General features: G+C 37.8%; 1 protein-coding gene across 6 annotated transcripts in view; it reads right to left on the minus strand.

The window, feature by feature from the left end:
- The window catches only part of RASAL2 (RAS protein activator like 2), a 373,545-nt gene that overhangs the window by 176,687 nt on the left and 177,049 nt on the right, over positions 1 to 19,809 (minus strand). For all 6 annotated transcript variants that reach the window (XM_059145575.1, XM_059145574.1, XM_059145573.1 and 3 more), the window contains exon 3: positions 11,418 to 11,544. In XM_059145575.1, the coding sequence (XP_059001558.1) occupies positions 11,418 to 11,544 (127 nt within the window). The remainder of the gene's footprint in view (positions 1 to 11,417; positions 11,545 to 19,809) is intronic.

Consider the following 19,809-nt stretch of genomic DNA (forward strand, 5'->3'; position numbering starts at 1 on the left):
TTTAGTATATACAAAGTGCCTAATATGTAAAAAGTGCTACACAACCATTCTCTATGTCCTGAACTACATTTTTGTTTTTCCTGTAGTTGTTGCCTGATTATTATTCATTTGTTTAAATTTCTATATGCTTATTGTTAATTCAATCCCAAATTTGCTTTAGTCCTATTTTTGTTGTTTAAATTCACACCATTATATCAATTTTGTCTTCTTGGAGAAGTCTTTTCTATAGCCTTCTGACTACTGTAATCTGAACTGGCTGTCTCGTTTTACAGCTGGTATTGTTGTTTATTTTTTTTTTTTTTTTTAAAGATTTTATTTATTTGTCAGAGAGAGCAAGCGAGAGCGAGCACAGGCAGACAGAGTGGAAGGCAGAGTCAGACGGAGAAGCAGGCTCCCTGCGGAGCAAGGAGCCCGATATGGGACTCGATCCCAGGACGCTGGGATCATGACCTGAGCCGAAGGCAGCTGCTTAACCAACTGAGCCACCCAGGCGCCCCGGTATTGTTGTTTATTTAACTCAGCTCTCACTATAGTGTTTTCCTAAGGGGGTCCCTTTGTCTTCTCCCTTGTGTTGGATCTCTTATTCCACATCCTACTCACTCCTGGTGAAGAACAGATTCCATTAGCTTTAGGAGAAATGATGTGTAGGAGGTAATTTTTTGTTTAAATCTTGTATGCCTGAAAATGTCTATTTTATTCTCATGTGTGAATAATGGCTTATAGCTAAACATAGAATTCTAAGTTGGAAGTTATTTTCCTTCAGAAATTTGAGGACACTCTTCATTGTTTCCTAGCTTCTGATGTTGCTGAAAGGAAGTCTTAGGCCATTCTGATTTCTGATCCTTAGAATATAATCTGTTTGTTCTTTCTTTGGAATTTTGTAAGACTGTCTCTATGTCGAGATGCCTGGGTAGCTCAATTGGTTAAGCATCTGCCTTTGGCTCAGGTCATGATTCCAGGGTCCTGGAACTGAGTTCCACATCGGGCTCCTTGCTCAGGAGGGAGCCTGCTTCTCCCTCTGCCTGCCGCTCTCCCTGCTTGTGCTCTCTCTCTCTCTCTCTCTTTCTCTTTCTGAAAAATAAATCATTTAAAATATTTAATTTTTTAAAAAGGAAAAGAAAAAAAGACTGTTTCTATGTCACTAACAACAAATTAAAATTGAAATTTCCCCAAAAAATGTGACTTGCCATAGGAAGCTCTTTCAATCTGGAAACCCTCATCTTCACTTATGGGAAATTTTCTTGAATTACTTTGCTAATGATTTCCTTTCCTTGTTTTTCTTTTTCTGGAAGTCATTGTTTTCATGTGGGACTTCCTAGACTAGCACTCTAATTATTTTATCTTTTTTCCCCTCTACTTTCTGGGATATTTCCTTATTTTCATCTTTTAATCCTTCTATTGAGTTTTATTTGTTACAATTTTTTTTCAATACACGGAAGCTCTTGGGCTTTGTATCACATTCAGTTCTAATCTCATGTATGTAGTGTTTTATCTGTCTGATAGTGATGCTTTTTCTTTACATTTTCTATTCCCTGCCTGTCTCTGTTCCTCCAAGTTTCTTTTTTCCTTTTGTTTGTTTTGATTTTTCTCTTTCATGTTGGAGGCTTTTATTCAGATGTCTATTAGTGTTGGGAATGTCCCTATCGTGAGATCTTTCCTCTTAGGATGGTTAAAATCCCCAAACACTACTCTTCCAGTCTTTTGCCTGAAGGGTAGGGGCAAGCGAGGAAAGACAGATGGAGGGGGTCTCATCATTCTGTCTGCAGATACTCACTTAATTTCCTTGTATTTGGAAAGTGTTCTGTACTCTCAGTTTTGCCTGGTAGGCCCCAGCCCGGAGACTCTTAGGTTCCCGCCCTGACTCTCCCCAGGGTGGGGCGGAATTAATCTGCAGTCTTAGAATAGAGGCAGGGGTGGGAGTAATTGCTCAGTGGAATGGGGAAGAGGAGACCTAGGGATCTCTTCCATTTGTTCCTGATACCAGCAATTCCTGAACTATTTAAAGATTCTGTAGTGAAAATCAGGTTTGTTCTTAGCTTTCTTCATTGCCAGACTAAGATTTGGCTTTCTCAAGTCAGCTAGGTTATTTACCACATTCCGTTCGCTTTTCAGCTTTCAATTTATTGTTGTTATTATTTCATCTGGTTGCTCTCTTCCCTCTCATTGGCCTTACCCTTCAAGCACCATGTCTTTAAAAGAAAATCCCTTTACTATATAGTTATCATGGAGTTTCTGGAAGGAATACAATTAGATGCTTATGTTCAAACCACCTTTTTCTTCCCAGAAGTACAAAGTCATTCTTTTTTTTTTTTTTTAAAGATTTTATTTATTTATTTGACAGAGATCACAAGTAGGCAGAGAGGCAGGCAGAGAGAGAAGGGGAAGCAGGCTCCCTGCTGAGCAGGGAGCCCGACATGAGGCTTGACTCCAGGACACTGGGATCATGACCTGAGCCGAAGGCAAAGGCTTTAACCCACTGAGCCACCCAGGCGCCCCATCCAAAGTCATTCTTGAGTGCTCACGCCACTCAGTCCTCCTCCCCACTCAATTCTCCAAACACCACTCTAGTGTGCTATGATTAATACTGCATTAGGGCTAGTCCTAAGAGGCTGCTCGCCTGGGCATCACATGGTAAGAGGATTCTACTCAAGCACTCTTGGGCATGGATCCCCTTATAGCTTGAAGGTACAGGCTGGGTTGTATTGAGTTGCATGTACATGAGGCGTCTCACGATGTGGGACCAAATTTGAAAATTCTAGCCTGGAATCTGTTACAAAATATATAGTCAAGGTGGAGGCACACAACCTATTTTATTTTGGTGTGTTTAAAAAAAAAAGTTTGTTAGAGACTAACTTAAATATTAAGACATCAGATACAGCTTTGTAATAAACCTAGCAAGCAGCTGGTCCACAACTCTCTTCGCCTGGTCTTCTGCCTTTACAACAACCCTGACAATAGCCTATACAAATGACCTACACAAATCAGAAAAGGAATCTCTCACTTAGGAACTTTACTGCCATCTTCTGGAAATTTTATGAAATAACTACAAATCAATGCCCTGAGCCTCCCCCCCCCCACCCCCCCGTCCTTGGGCAATTCCAAGTAGCAGTGCGTTGGAACCACCTTCAAAGAAGTGAATAAATCTCTGCTGTACCAGAATGAGGATGGGGAAGAGGATAAAAGAACAAACTGGGAACCCAAACTTGCATTTACAAATCGAAAGGAACTGTGATCTGGCACCCTGACTTAAAATGAGAACTGATGTCCTCAGAGAAAAAACTGTTCTACTCATCTAAATCCAGCTCATCAGAGTAAAATAAAAATTTGGCTTTAGTAGGTTAGCTTGAGAACTGAAGAACTAGTTTTTATTTTATTCCTACTAGTTTTGAGTTCTAAATAACTTCCAAAAGAAATCTAGGAACGTGTGAAAAAGTTAACTGACAGTGTGGAATTCAGTTGGCTAACAAACGCAAGCTACCTCTTTCCAGTGGACAAACCTGATTAAATCAGGTTGGCAGGCAAGTCGGTTCTGTTACGATGCTTGTACTGAAAATGTGAACGTTACGCCACAGCTGACATAACAGGGCACAACCTGTGATTATGTGAATTTGTTTGTTTATGCATGATTTTGTCTGTGAGAAACACTAGGTGAACAAAGAACAGTGTGCCCACCTGAAACAAGCCACAGAGGAACACACAAAATGCTCGGACACGTCATACTTCAAACCCCTACCAGCTACCGCACTTCACCATGTGTGCCACAAACCACGCTCTCCCACAGCAATGTTCTATTCAGGTGACAAAACCCCTCTCCCCAACACTTCATATCAACTTATAAATTATTCTGATGCTGGGCGCCTGGGTGGCTCAGTGGGTTAAGCCACTGCCTTGGGCTCAGGTCATGATCTCAGGGTCCTGGGATCAAGTCCTGCATCAGGCTCTCTGCTCAGCAGGGAGCCTGCTTCCCTCTCACTCTGCCTGCCTCTCTGCCTACTTGTGATCTCTGTCAAATAAATAAATAAAATCTTTTTAAAAAAATTTATTCTGATGCCTACTGCCACAAGTAAATTTCTCAGGTTTTTTTCAAGGTAAAGTACTATATTTATTCTAGTATTTATATATTTTGCAACCACTTAACACATGTAAAAATGTGCTACTATTTTTATCTAGTTTCCATTCTTTTTAATGTGTCATTGACCAAGTTTTTTAGTACAGTGCCTCTGATCCCCTTCTTCCCTAAGCCCTGTGATTTTTATTGTGCAATTTTGCATAGTGTTGTGATTTTTAGAAATACATATGCCACATTATAGAACTCACTGTATGTGGCTATTTTAACCTAGAGTCAAGCCCATTCTTTGAGGATATTATCATCAGCATTACCTGCATATCTTAGAGAATTTTACAGACTTCAAATAATTAACATATACTGGTTCATGGTTTTTAAGAGAACTCAAAACTACCTAACCAAAAGCTTCCAGGGACATATTCCAGGGTCTTCCATCTTAACTATTCATGGTATTTTTTTGATAATTCTTGAATTCATTTGACCTTTCCTCAAAAATGTATATATCACTGAAATCTAGAAATTATAGAGTGTAAGTATAAAGGCTAGATATTATGCAGCTATCTAAGCATGAGCTTACTTACTAAATGTTGGTGATAGTCCTAGTTTATTAAGACATTTAAAAAAAACAAGGGCTGCCATTATCCACTGAACTCTAACATTCTGAGCTAAAAATATCAGGCTACTGATTCTTTTTCATAACTGTTTTGGTCATTTAAATATGTATTACCCTAAATTGCAAGCTCTGCCTATACAAAGTTCTATATAGATAAATATACATTATAAATCCATTATATATTATGTCATATTATATATCATATACATATATTTATAAAAGTTTAGTATTAGTCCATTTATATTTATATTAGCCAATTTATATTACCCTAAAGCACAAGACCTGTTCTATTGGTTTTATATATATATATTATATAATATTATATTATGCATATTATATATATATTATATAATATTATATTATGCATATTATATATATATATGTTTAATATTAGCTAATCTAAATATTGAGTACTATACACAGGAATTATTTATTGGCATTTTTAATTCTATTATTTGAAGGATTAAATGGAAGGATATATTTTTATATTAAATCTTTATTATTCACATGTCCCCTTCTTTCAATATTATTATTACCACCCTATTATTTATCCATTACCACCCTATATATTTACAGATGCTATATATTTCTAGCACCTTGAAAATATCTCAAAAATTATCTAGATACTCCTAATAATGTCTTGGGAATAAAAAGAGGCTCATCATTTGTTTATACATAAAGTTAGAACTGAGGCTACTTTAACAGAGAAAGAAGATCAGAGTTAAAGCTAAGGTTTGAATAATCAGTATCCTCTAATAATTTTGATTAAAAGAGTTACATTTAATAATAATTTTATAATCAGCTTAGGGAGGATATTCTGCTTTAATATTAATTTTCTTCAAAGTTGCCTCAGCTTTTTATCACTTAGGTTAAAAAACTGAGCAATCCATGGGGAGCCTGGGTGACTCACTGGGTTAAGCCTCCGCCTTCGGCTCAGGTCATGATCTCAGGGTCCTGGGATCGAGTCCCACATCAGGCTCTCTGTTCAGGTGGGAGTCTGCTTCCCTTCCTCTCTCTCTCTGCCTGCCTCTCCGCCTACTTGTGATTTCTGGCTGTCAAATAAATAAATAAAATCTTAAAACAAACAAACAAAAAAACAATGAAACAACAACAACAAAAAAAAACCTTAGCAATCCATAGGTACGGGGTTGGCTTTTCCTCAATGTTTTTCCAATTTGGTCCCTTTTTTGATGGTATTTTAAAATTTTGGGCTTCTTCATTTACATAAACATAAGAATTGTGGACAGCTAACTTTGCCTCTAAAAGGCTTGAAATATTCTCTCCTAGGGTTTGCTAGTGTATATCAAAGGCATACTATGTTAGATTATAATTTTTGCATATTTATCAAATGCTTCTGGGTTTTGAGGAGTCCATAATATGGAAGCATATATACTTATCACAGACACAGTTTTTTAAAAATCTAGTGATTTTGTAAGAAAGACCATTGGGGAAACTTTATGATTTTATCATAATATAATAAAACAGAGACATGAGACTCTGCAGTTTTGAGGTACCAGATGTCTGGCTTTGAATTTGCCAGTTCAATTCGAACCTTCTGTCTGAGAATTGAGAAAGCACGGAGTTATGGGTGTTTGGCATTTTCTAAGTAATCCAGCTTTTTGGTTATGTTTAATGTTTACATTATGCTTATCACATTTATGATGTTACCTGCAACTAAGTATTCTTGCTCATTTCAGGCTCGAACTTAGTTTTGCCCATCTAAGCCATGAGAGCGTGAACCTTCCTGTTATGTCAGAGAAATGCTGTAAACAGAACGGACAGTGCCCAGCTCACCTGTGTGCTATCCACCAGCCAGCCATAGACAATATATGGTAGTAGATATGGTTTCCTCCATCAATGTACACTTTACAAAAATGCTGCCCATTGCTCCGCTTTCCCCCTTCCCCTATCTCCCAGTGTTGTTTGAAGGTATTTGATGGTTTTCTTTTCTTTATGATTTCATTCATTCATTTTAGGAAAAGAGAGGAAGAGTGTGAGCAGGGGGAAGGGCAGAGGAAGAGAGAGAATCTCAAGCAGGCTTCCTGCTAAGTGTGGAGCCTGATGCGGGCCTCGATCCCAGGACCCTGCGATCATGACCTAAGCCAAAGGCAGATGCTTAACCAGCTAAGCCAGATAGGCCTTTTTTTTTTTTTTTTTTTAAAGCTGAATTCATGTAGGTTACATTTACATTGAAAATTAAACTTTACTAGTTCTAGTTCACGTGGTCAACTTAGATATCTCCCAATATTGTTAGTATGCAAAGACCCTAATATCTGAAGAAATAATTTCCTTTTGAAAATTATGCTAATCATTCTTTGCATGGTTTGAATTTGAAAAATCTTTGATGAACAAATTAAAATCTGGTATTGTCACCAGGGTTAAGTAGTTTTTTCCAGGTTTTCAAAGTCGAGAGGAGTGCTCTAGAGATGATGTTCATATGCCTTAAGAAAACATCTCATTTTCAGTGGGGAAGAATTTGGTATATCAAAATCTGTGTCAAATGCCAGTTTATACGTAAATTTTAGTACCACTCCCCACTCGGCTGCCTCATACCCCATAAACACTTCTTTTCCCTGTTTCTGACATTTATTAGGTACTCATCAGTATAAATTTGCCCATGTTAAACAATGTCTAAGGCACAAATATATGCCTTTCCATCTTTTTACATTCCAAAGTTCTCTAACCAGTTTGAAATCTCTGATGTACAGTTACATTGGCAGCCACTATAAAAGTTCTTCCCAGATCTTTTACTGTCCAAGAGCTCCTTTCTGTTTTAAATCCTCTGAAGTAGAGTAAAAGGGACATGTTTTTCATGAGTGGGCATTTCTCCATAGATGACTGTCTCATACCTGAAAACAAAGTGTGTTCTATGATTTTACATCTGCAAAACCAGATCAGTGTTTGGGGTTCCTCTACAGAAGAAGACCAAAGAGAATCCAGAGCTTGCAAAGTACAAAAACCACGCCAAGACCAGAAGGGTTGCCCCATACACACTTGATGCAACTGTCTTATTTGGAAACAAAATTCTGGATTTTTGTTCTCATTGCTAGTGCTTCTTCATCTTCTTAACCTCTATATGTCATTCCAGGACTTCATCTTCTACCTACACACATTTCCCTGGTGATTTCATTTAACCTCATGGCTTTGAATACCATCTCTTTGCTAAAGGTCTACAACTGCTATCTCCAGTCTGTACTTCTCTCTTGATTTCTACTTGGGTGTCTAATAAGACTGTCAAACTCAGTATGTCCAAAATTGAGCTCCTGGTCAATCCCATTTTCAAATGTGCTCTTCCTAGTCCATCCCATTTAAGAAAAAAATCACAATTTCATTCCCCTAGCTGCTCTATCAAAATTTTTCACTCTTCTACTTCTTACGTCCCACATCCAATCCAACAAGGACATTCTGTTGGTTCTACCTTCAAATCCAGAATCTGGCCACTTCTCAGCCCTTCCACTACAACCACTGCAGCCCAAGTGCTAGCATCTCTTGTGTAGATTATTGCCGCGGCATCTGAACCGGTCTCTGAATTCTCATTCTTGCATTCTTACTCATACTAGAGAAGCCAGTGGCTCCCCATCTCACAGAGTAGAAGCCAAAGCCATTATGATGACCTCCAACACCATCATGATCTGCTTGCCAAAGAGCTCAGTGATGTCATGATCTACTACTCTCCCCGTTATTCATTCCATGCCAGCATCACTGCACATTCTTCTTCTGTTCCTGTAATACCTCAAGCATATTCCTACATTATACTAGCTGTTTCTTTTGGTGGAACACCTCACCTTCAAGTAGCCACATGACTTACTCATTATTTTACCAGATTTTTACTCAAATGTCACTTAACAAAAGGCATTCCTTGGTCACCTTAGCTAAAATTACACTTCCTTCACACTTCTTATCCCCATTCCCTATTTTGTTTATTTCTTTGTACTCATCACCACCTAGCATAGCATAAATTCCACTTACTACCCTTGCTTATTATTGTCTGTTATTCCTCAACAGAATGTAAGCTCCACAAAGGGACAGATCTGTGTCTATTTTTTTCACTGTTTTATCTTGAGTGCCTAGAACAGCATCTGGCACATAGTTGTCACCCAATAACTATTTGCTGCATAAATGAAAGGGTTTTTAAAAAACAAAAAATAGGGAGGCCTGGGTGGCTCAGTTGGTTAAGCGGCTGCCTTTGGCTCAGGTCATGATCCCAGTGACCTGGGATCAAGTCCCACATCCGGCTCCTTGCTCGGCAGGGAGGCTGCTTCTCCCTCTGCCTTTGCCTGCCACTCTGTCTGCCTGTGCTCACTCGCTCTCTCTCCCTCTCTCTGACAAATAAATAAATAAAATCTTGAAAAAAAAATAAAAGCCACACAATATGCCACAATAACAACACATACTCTAATTAGTCATCAATAATCTATCTTCCTAAATACCTAAGAATCTTCCAAAGGCAGAGATTTTATCTTACATCCCTTTTCATTCTTAGGGATTGGGATAGAATGTTATATATAATAGAATGTTACATATACTCAGCTAAATACTTGAAGCAGAAAATTTTGCCTAAAGACAAATCCCTAGGAGACAAAGGTAGAACAGAATTATCTAATTCAACATTAGACTGGCATGTAAGGAAGGATGGCTCTAAAAGTAGTCTTTTCCCCTCTGATACTTATGAGCCATAGCTTCCCGTGCTAATTTAGGACATCCACTCTGAAAATGATCATGGACATCATGAATCTGGATGGCTACCGCACTTGTAGTCAAGGACAGAGGTACAAGGTTGGCTCTGGACTAGACAACTTGGCCACTCATTTTAGTTTATCTCTGGGACCAGCATCTGGAATGGTGGAGATTTTTAAAGAATCACTATATAGTTCTCTCTTCTATAAAACTGTTATAAATCTTCAGACTATGATTATACTTCCTCAAAAGTAAGTGACTTTTGTGGGCCAAAGCTCAAACAGTCAAAGGTCCCTGGAGAAGTGGCAAAGAGAGTCATCAACCTAACATTACAAGTAATGACAGCAAAAGAGGTGAAAGAAGGTGACTCTTAGCCAGTACAAGCCACACAGAGCCTATATATGAAATACAAATGGGCTACAAAATGGTTACGCCCAGACAAGTTTGCAATGTAATTTAGGCTCACACCTAAACTGGTCTGAACACATGTTAAGGAAGTACAGTGGAAATAAGATGAGAGGAAATCTTGATTTTCCCAAGAATGAATCCTTGGAGAAAAGTGTTTGTTCACCTAATTTCTAGAAAAGTACAATCGTTACAGGATAAGAAAATAATAATAAATAATGGATTCAGGTTCTGACCAAGAGTTCTGAGTTCCATTTAGAGAATGAAAAGAAATGAAGAAAAAGGCAAAACAACAACAACCCAACAAAACAAACAAAAAATCCCCAAAACAAACAAACAAAAAACCCCAACCCCAAAAACCAAACTCCGATTTTCTTTCTTTTCTTTTTTTTAAAGATTTTATTTATTTATTTGACAGAGAGAGATCACAAGTAGATGGAGAGGCAGGCAGAGAGAGAGAGAGGGAAGCAGCCTCCCTGCTGAGCAGAGAGCCCGATGCAGGACTCGATCCCAGGACCCTGAGATCATGACCTGAGCCGAAGGCAGCGGCTTAACCCACTGAGCCACCCAGGCACCCCAGATTTTCTTTTTTTTTTAAATGGCAGGATTTCCCTTGTTTTTAAAGATTTTGTTTATTTATTTATTTGACAGACAGAGATCACAAGTAGGCAGAGAGGCAGGCAGAGAGATTGACGGGGAAGCAGGCTCTCCACCGAGCAGAGAGCCTGATGCAGGGCTCAATCCCAGGACCCTGGGATCATGACCTGAGCCGAAGGCAGAGGCTTTAACCCAGTGAGCCACCAAACTCTGATTTTCAAAAATACAACCAAACTCACAGAGTAATCCATATTAAACAACATAGAGACAATAAATGATTCCATATTATCTACCTATCAAATGTCCAAGACTTAATGTCTAGGTTCACCAAGCAAATGAGAATACAACAATGCAAAGCACCAAAGCACTCCCTACTTTTCATATTCTTTTATCATATTTAATCTTAATTATGCTTCTTTAAAATTACCTGACGTAATAATCTAAATATCCACTGGTAAGCACACAAATCATCAAGCAGCACAGAAAAAATGTTGTTTTGATATTGACGTTAATTCCTTTGGTATATAACAACTGAAGTTTTTTTGTTTTTTTTCTCCCCCACCCCATTTCTCCCTTCTGTCACCCACTCCAACCATGAATATAACTTACGTGGGACATGTAAAATTAGCTCAGCTAAATTAGCCTGATCCAACATTACATAAAGCAGCATCAGTAGCTGTGTGAACAGGACACAAACTACTTAATACCAAGTTTCAACACAACACTGGCTCCCCAATGACCCTCAGTGCTTCAACAAGATCGCTTAATCTTCTTTCAAAATTTAAAGCCAAGGAAAAACTCAGAAATAACACTTGACCTAGGAAGGGAAAGCAAAGGTACTAGCACCCAGATAAATTTTCTCTCTGTAAAATAACTTTGTCTCCACCTGATTGTAAAGAACAGAACTTTCTAATGACTACTAACTGCACGTTAACATACTATAGTTCAACATTCTTACTTAAAAGGAAAAACAGGATGTTTTGTGTTATCTTAACCCTTAATAAGAAGTCCATAAATTAACAGATAAAAGCTAGGAATTTTTTCCTTTTATTAGCTTACCCAGTTTGGTGGCGCCCTCTGGTGGGTACTCAGGAAACTGGCCCTCGGAAGGGACACTGACGGTTCTCCTCAGGCATCGCCCTTTGGTGGAATCTGTCTGCTGCTCCTGTCCTCCCTCCACAGGTATCTAGAGAACCAAAAGAAAAGGAGATGAAACTTGCCATAACTACCTTCTGACTGAATAATATTTTTAGTTAATAAAGACAGGAGTGTGTAATCATTAGAGCATAGTAGACAAAGCGTAGGACTCAAGTAGTAATAATGGTAAGATATTACCAACCCTTTGTCAGGAAGTATTTCTTTAAAAAGAAACCTGAAAGATCTGGAAAGGTGAGTATGTAAATTAGCTTACCTGAAGTACATACAAGTCATATCCAGGTGTGTACCTGCTTTGGGAGCTCTGAAAACAAAACACCCACACAAATAAAAGATTCTTTTATATCAGAAACTAGTTTGCAAGCTCCAATTCTGGCCACTGCTCAAGAAGGTAAATGGAAATCAAAGCCAACCAGATAGACTTAGCTGCAAAACTCAATTTAAGGAAGGTTTTGTTACATAAAAGGAGTAAAATCACCCAAATTCTCTTCAATTTTATAATTAAGCATTTGGAGATAGTGAATAAAACACATTTCAGTGGAAACTTGTATAGCTACTTAGATAAAAAGGCGTATTTTCTTCTAAAAGTGAGATTAGTTTTTAAAATCCTAAAAAATTTTTTGCTGGCATAATTTCAGGAACAGATCAAGTGTTGTTTGTATATATGAGCTAAGAATTATGAATGGAGCAAAAGCTCCCTAATACCAATAACTATCTTAAAACTTACTCCCAGATTATAATTGTAAAATAATGCAATGACCCTAAATTCCTTTGGGAGGGGTAAAAGATTATGCTAAAAGATTAAATCATTTTAGTTTCATGGGAGAGGGCAAAGATTTTTCACAAAGATATTTTACCAGAATTAACAACAGTATTGGTAACATCTTAAATCATTTGGCAAAATGAGTCAGTAATTAAATATGGTTCCCAATTTCTTCTGGCTCCAATATTGAAATTTCAACAAATTTCAATAATAATGATTAGCACTGAGTTCTTACTTTGCTCAAGGCTAAGGAATTTATGTGTGTGACATTATGAGCAAGTCGTTTTTATTATCATCCCCTTTTTACAGGTGAGGAATAATTTATTTCTCCAAATGATTACAGTGGACACATAGAGGATGGACATCAACTAATCCAGAAAAATTGGGATAGATATAGTCTTAACAGTAATATGGCTCCTGCCTTGCCTCAGTAGCCCTACCCCTACAACTGGGGTCATGGGTATGATAGGAAGGGAAACCCTCTGTGTTATGGAGAATCTGAAGGGCAAAGTCCTAATATCTTCATAGAAACCGAAAGTTTGCACACTCTTTATAGGACCAAAAAAAAGCGGTAACTATGGCTACCGCTTGCACATTTAGAAACCACAAGGCAGAATGAAGAAAGGTAAAATTCTAAAAAAGAAGGGGAGACCAAATAATAGCATCAAAAAGACATGAACTCTTCCAAAAGTACTCCAAAATATAAGACTTTACGAACAGGGATGCTGGCTGGGGTGGCTCAGTTGGTTAAGCTGCTGCCTTTGGCTCAGATCATGAGCCCAGAGTCCTGGGAGTGGGTCCTGCATTGGGCTCCTTGCTCAGCAGGGAGTCTGCTTCTCTCTCTGCCTCTGCCTGCCACTCTGCCTGCTTGTGCGCTCTCTTTCTCTCTCTGACAAATAAATAAATAAAAATTTTTTAAAAAGACTTTATGAACAGTAAGCTAAATCATCCATCCATCTTCAGGAGAGAAATTACACTATCTCTACTTGAGTAATTAAAAGAGTAGTACCAAGAGTTTAGATAACTCCTGCCTAGTTAAGAAAGACAAAAATATATTCTCGACCCACCTTCAAAGTGGGATAGAATGGGAATAAATGTTGGAAAGAAATAGTTTGAATCTTTGAACAAACAGATGAACCTAAATAAACATGGCCATTTTTGCTATAGCTCTATAAATGCCTATTATCTGAAATAAAGAAGGCCTAAGCCACACAGGGAAAAAAACAAAAAAGAACTCAGTGGTTATTTTTTATATTTTAGGAAGGAATGACCCATAATGATCTTTTCTGTGGAAATGTATAGTAACTGTATCCAGAAAAAAGAAATAAACATCTTAAACTATCCCTATGCTTTGTCTCTAACATTATTTAAGGAAGAGAAAAATAAAATATACCAAACTCCGTATTTGGGCCTAAAATTCACTCACACAACTATTTTGTCAATGTTTTAATGTAGATTCTTTGCCTCTCATTCTTGAAACTTAAAATATGATCAGTTTTATTCAAAGTATCACTCTTACAGGTTAGGGCATTTAACCTCTGACTCAGGATATGAGAGAGAACAGTGTTGACTTTTACTTTAAACCTGCATTTCTTAAGAATATTTTACTTTTACAACACTATTGATTGATTCTTACCTAAAATATTTTTTTAAAGCCTATTGATCTACTCTTTGAAAATTAGAGGGATCATATTCCAAGGATCTTCAAATGAACTAAGCTGGAGTTCACAAATCTTAGAACACAGCCAGAAGAATCCATTTTAGAAAGTCAACTTTAGAAAAGCAATTTTGATCTTTCTGATTGCCCTAATTCAGTTTACTAGTTCACATTTGCTTGTTTATACTGAATAAGTCCTTAAATATTACTATCTTCCTGGTTTTAAAACACAAGAGGAATTTTTCTTTTCTTCTTCTTCTTTTGCTTTTGTTTTTTTTAATCTCTTTGCCTTTATACTATACTTCTGAATGCTCTTTTTCCTCAGGGGAGCAGGGAGGTTGGGTCAAGTGCTCTAATTAATTCCATTTTAAAGATTTATTTATTTATTTGAGAAGAGAGAGAGAATGTTGGTGGGTGGTGGTGGGGGGTAATCTGAAGCAGACTCAATGCTGAGCCCAACACAGGACTAGATCCCAAGACCACAAGATCATGACCTGAGTCAAAAAGCAAGAGTCAGATGCTTAGCTGACTGAGCCCCCCAGGGACCTCTTAATTCATTCCATTTTAGATGAGGAAAGAACGTAGTAGGGAGTAAATGGCTTCTCAGGCTTTTAAGATTTGTTAATAACAAAGTCCAACTGAATCTCTGACTCCTGGTCCTCTTTGTTAGTTCGAAACCATCCATGGCAATGAAGAGCAATACGGCGCAAATAAATCAGGCTACTTAGAAAACATTATATGTATAATATACATCTCTACATTGTCTGCAAAATCCCCCTTCGTTTTGTTTAGAATTATATCGGAATCATTTTTATTTTATTTCAATCTGAGTACATACACATTACACAGATAGTCAAGTACAGGAAACCAAGATCATACTAACAGCAAAAGAAAGCAGTCCTGGGGCACGTGCCTGGCGCAGTTGGTAGGTAGAACATGAGGCTTGAGATAGTGAGTTCAAGCCCCATGCTGGGTGTGGAGCCTACTTAAAAAAAGGAAAGAAAGCAGTTCCTAAAGAATGCTTTAAAAATGTTGGTGTCAAACAGACAAACAAATAAATAAAATAAATAAAATAAAAATGTTGGTGTCTATCCTTAGACAGGCTTTTTAATTTAAAAAGGGGGGGGGGGGCGCCTGGGTGGCTCAGTGGGTTAAGCCTCTGCCTTCAGCTCAGGTCATGATCCCAGGGTCCTGGGATCGAGTCCCACATCAGGCTCTCTGCTCAGCGGGGAGCTTGCTTCCCCCTTTCTCTCTGCTTGCCTCTCTGCCTACTTGTGATCTCTGTCTGTCAAATAAATAAATAAAATCTTTAAAAAAAAAAAAAAAAGTACTTCCTCAGCTTTCTTATCTCCTTAAATAGTGGTTCTCAAAGCAAGTGGCTAATCTAGGCCCCAGCACCAGCATCAGCATCACCCGGGAAATTGTTAGAAATACACATCCTCAGGGCCTACCCACAACCTATTGAATCAGAAATCCTGCGGGGGGGGCGGGGGGGTACAGCCCAGAAACGCATGTTTTAACATGCCTGCAATTGATTCATGTGCTTACTAGGGCTGAGAATCACTGCCCTGAGGTGTTCTTTCCTTCCTATCCTGGCTAAGCTTCTCCAAGTATCATCCATGACAGAGGTTCTCAACCTTGGCTGCAAATTATAATCACCTAATGGAGCTGTAAAAACACTGATGCCTAGACCACTCCTAAACATGTTGAGTTCAGGGGCTGGAGTGAAGCCTGGGTACTGAAATTTTTAAAACTTCCCAGGTCACTCTAACGTGCAAGGAAAGCTGGGAACCATGGACCTACTCTCAGTCCCTCTAGCACCAATTATTCATTTATTAATCCTTGACCACCAGTACTAAGTGGTGTGGAGGGATAAATGTGGAGACATAAATAAAATCACTTAGCTTTACTAACTCCCCCAACTTCTACATGTCTGAGGCATGATCTTTCTTGGTCTCTCAAGCTGCATGACTAGGGTGGTAAGGCTTTAAAGAGGTCTCTCACTGGAGTCAGGTCTCTGTCATTGTTCAGGACAACCACTCGAATCTCCACTTTCTTCTCAAGACTTCAGTCATTCTCTGAAATACCTAAGTAGTCTTGCCCGGAGCATGTGTAGTCCGGCCCTTGGCCAAAGACTTGCCAGTATCTTCTTTTCCAGCAGATTCTAGCACTTTCACCTATAGAATTCTGCTCTCTGCCTCCTCAGCACTATGCTTGGACTTCAGGCAGAGGAGCACAGTTGGAAAATGGTACATAGCAGTAAGCGAATGCAATGGAGATGACCACTGTCTTTGGCTGTGTATTGTCCAATGCTTGAAAACATATTATATAAATATATATAATCTCTAGTTTTATGGATTTGGTTGTGTTTTTTTGTTATTGTTTGTTTGGTTTTTTTGTTTGTTTGTTTGTTTTTTTTAACAATGGGAGGGCTATTCTTGTACCAGTTAGTCCATCATGGCTGGTGCCCAAACCTCTTACTATCTCTTACCCAAACTACTAATACATCTTTTTATTGATGATGTTCTGCCCCCTTAAATCTAACCTTTACATTGTCATCAGAGTTTTTCCAAAATGCAAATCTGCAAATGCAAATCTGATCACGTCATTGTTCTCCTTCACCTCCAGCTGTGGTTTTCCAAGGCATGATGGTATGTTTGTATGTATGAAGTATGTGACAGCAGGGAGCTATCTCTCTGCTTCAACCAGAGCATAATTCTGAGTTTATCTGCTATATAGGGCTTCTGCATAAGCTTTTCCACAAGGAAAACGTTCTTCTGAAAGTGTTTAAAACTATCTTACAGAGTAAGTGCAAACTCCCTAATACAGTATACCAGGTTTTCCACAATCTGGCCACTGTCTGAGTGTCCAGCTTCATTCAGATTTTACATCAAACATTTCCCTAATATATTCTCTATTTTGTAGTTCAGTGCTTTGCTTAGTTGGTTCTCTCAGCCTGAAATATCTTTCCTCACTCTCTTTTGTTATCTATACCTGCCAAGCAAACTTTTATTCATCTTAACGCTTAGGACAGGCATTACCTCTTCCAGAAATCTTCCCTTTCCACTAATTTCCTAAGGGAAGGTTAAGGTACACCTCCTTGAGGTTCCTCCAATAATCGATCTTTATCTGTCACTACATGTATTACACTGAATTATAATTATTCATTTGTATAACTAATCCCATATAAGTCAATAGCTTGTACCTTACCAGTCAATCCCCAAACCTTAAAATAGCTCCAATCCACAAAGGCATGAATGAAAATTTAATAGTTAGAGATGGGGGCCATGTTAGGCAAAGGAAAAAACCCAACATAAACCAAGAAGTTGTAAACCTACGACTTTTGTTTTCTTTTGGTACCGGAGTAGGCCAATTTAACTAGAGCCTCTGTAAGTGTGGTAGAACATAGAACACCAAAATACATTATGATTGTACTGAGAAGGTTTTAATACCAGGTCATACATAATTCAGGAAGCACTGGGAAACTGTTCCAGTTTTTCGATCAGAGGAATGGTTATCTCTTCATTGGTCTGACTCCTTCCTATCTCTCCCTTTTTCAAGACATTCTACAGATTAATATTCATAACACATAACTTTGATCAAATCTCTTCCTTTCTTAAGCTCCCCTTGGTAATGTCCCATTGCCAATAGCATCTTAATGACACAGATTACAGTCCTTTAGAATAAATGAATTTATTAATAGAATTTTATTCTACTAAGTTTATGTTATTTATCAAATTTAAAAATATTTATCTTATTTTCACAACTAAGTTTGCTATAGGGGTAGGAACTGTGTTTTATTCTTTGTAACTCCTAACTATGTATCTCCTGAATAATCTGAAAGTGGATCTGAAGGAAATATGCCATGAGTAATTTACCCTGGGATAAATAATAGTTGATTTCTGGCTGTTTGCACAAAGCCTAAATGCTATTTTCATCAATATATTTCTTTCCAAAAGCAATAAAAATATTCTAAGATATTCTGAAATTGCATTATTACTACCTTGCTTATACACTACCATCCAGCTTTCAAAATTCCAAATACAGAAAGTAGAGTCTGAATGGAGAAAAACGGAGCCATATTAATCCTTCCTAATGGCTTATTATTGCCAAAAGAAAGAAACACAAATTCAGCTTTCTTTTTGTATTTTTATGCTGGCTGTACCCTGAAGGGGTTCATGATTGTCCTCTCTGCCACTTTCCTCCACTCCTTAATCTCTCGTTTACTTGGTTTTATCTCTTGCAAGCAAAATGGAATTCAAATGGCCTCCTACACCCTCTTTGAACTGGGTTGGTGCCAAGCCAGCTGGGGCCTTTGCTGGCATCCGGACAGGGAAGTATATTTCATAACACATAAGCAATGTCTATTTGGCACAATTTGCATGAAGCAATTTACTGAACCAATGAGTCATTTCTCAAGGTGATACTCCTGGCAGACTTCTCTTTCAGCATTCTGCCCAGACCTACCCTTCTGTTATATTCTCAAATTGGTAAGTGGTGTATTTAACACTCTTCCCATGTATATCCCCCAAGCAGACTTGTTCCCATTTCTGACAGGAAACATGCAGAGTTAAGAGGGAGCACTAAAAGATCCCACACACCGAATACATGAGTGATACTAGACTAATATAATCCTCCCACATTCCAGCAGTGCCTGGCTAAGGCTTCAGTTTAAATCCTTACAGAACCTCTTAATTATCTTTTGAACACAGCAATAAACACCCTGGTGATTAGTTGATTAAGGTTTAAAACAGCATTTTTAGGTGGTTTCAGCAGGAAATTCCTTAAATTCCATGTTTCAATGAACTCTAAATTTTCAATGCAAAATTCCAAAGGTAAGTGTCACACTCTTCATGATAATGTGGGTGAAAGGTAGAAAAGTGACAGCGTACTCTGATCCTTCCACAAAAAAAAGTAGGTTTCTAATCTTTATCTGTAATGAAATTAACACTATATTAAGTTTATCATTCAAAGAGCAGGTATTGCAATGGCTTTACATTTTCTTATTGGAGAGACATAATCCAGTTTTTCCAACTTAATGGCAGAACATACGTGTCTCAGGGTATTAAACTGTCTCTTTATCTGCTTTGTACCCTCATCATCCCTTCATCATCCCTTACCAGGTCTGCTGCAATAGTCTTAACTCATGTACGTCCTTCTAATCCCTTTCACTCAATTTTCCACATGATCAACAGAGTTACGTTCCTAAGAAGCAAATCTGATGATATTATTGCCCTGGTCTAAATCATTTCCAGAATAACATTCAAATTCTTTAGCATGGGCTTCAAGGCACTTTATTATTTGGTTCTTGCCAGCTATTGGCTATTTTTTTTCCTCTTGCAAACTTTATTCCAAAAATTCTGAATCTTTTGCAGTTTGCCAAAGAAATATGTTTCTTGACTTTGTATCCTTATACATACTTCGAATATCCTTCCCTACTTTTCTCCAGCTGAGCTTCTATTTGTCCCTGAAGACATGGCTCAATCATAAATTTCTCTGTAAGATCTTTCTTGGCATTCTTCATTTCACATCACAACCCACCCAGGCAATATGTCAGTTAATCTTTCCCTTATGCTTATAATTTTGGAAAAAAAAGTATTGAAGTGAAATTCACTTAACCTAAAATTAGCCATTTTAAAATGAATAATTCAGAAACATTTAGTACATTGACAATGTTGTACAGCTATCACCTTTGTCAAGTTCCAAATGATTATAGCTTTGAATTTACCTCAATGTGTCCCCAAATAGACTACATCTTTGTAACCATAATACTACACACAAAATAGGTGCTCAATAAATAAAAATGAATCAAATATTCAACAATGGAAAAGCACCTTATAGATTATTTTTCTCCTTTTTTATTATCTAGTTTTAGA

This window comes from Mustela lutreola, chromosome 14 (genome assembly GCF_030435805.1).
Source record: "Mustela lutreola isolate mMusLut2 chromosome 14, mMusLut2.pri, whole genome shotgun sequence".
NCBI classification, from domain to species: domain Eukaryota; kingdom Metazoa; phylum Chordata; class Mammalia; order Carnivora; family Mustelidae; genus Mustela; species Mustela lutreola.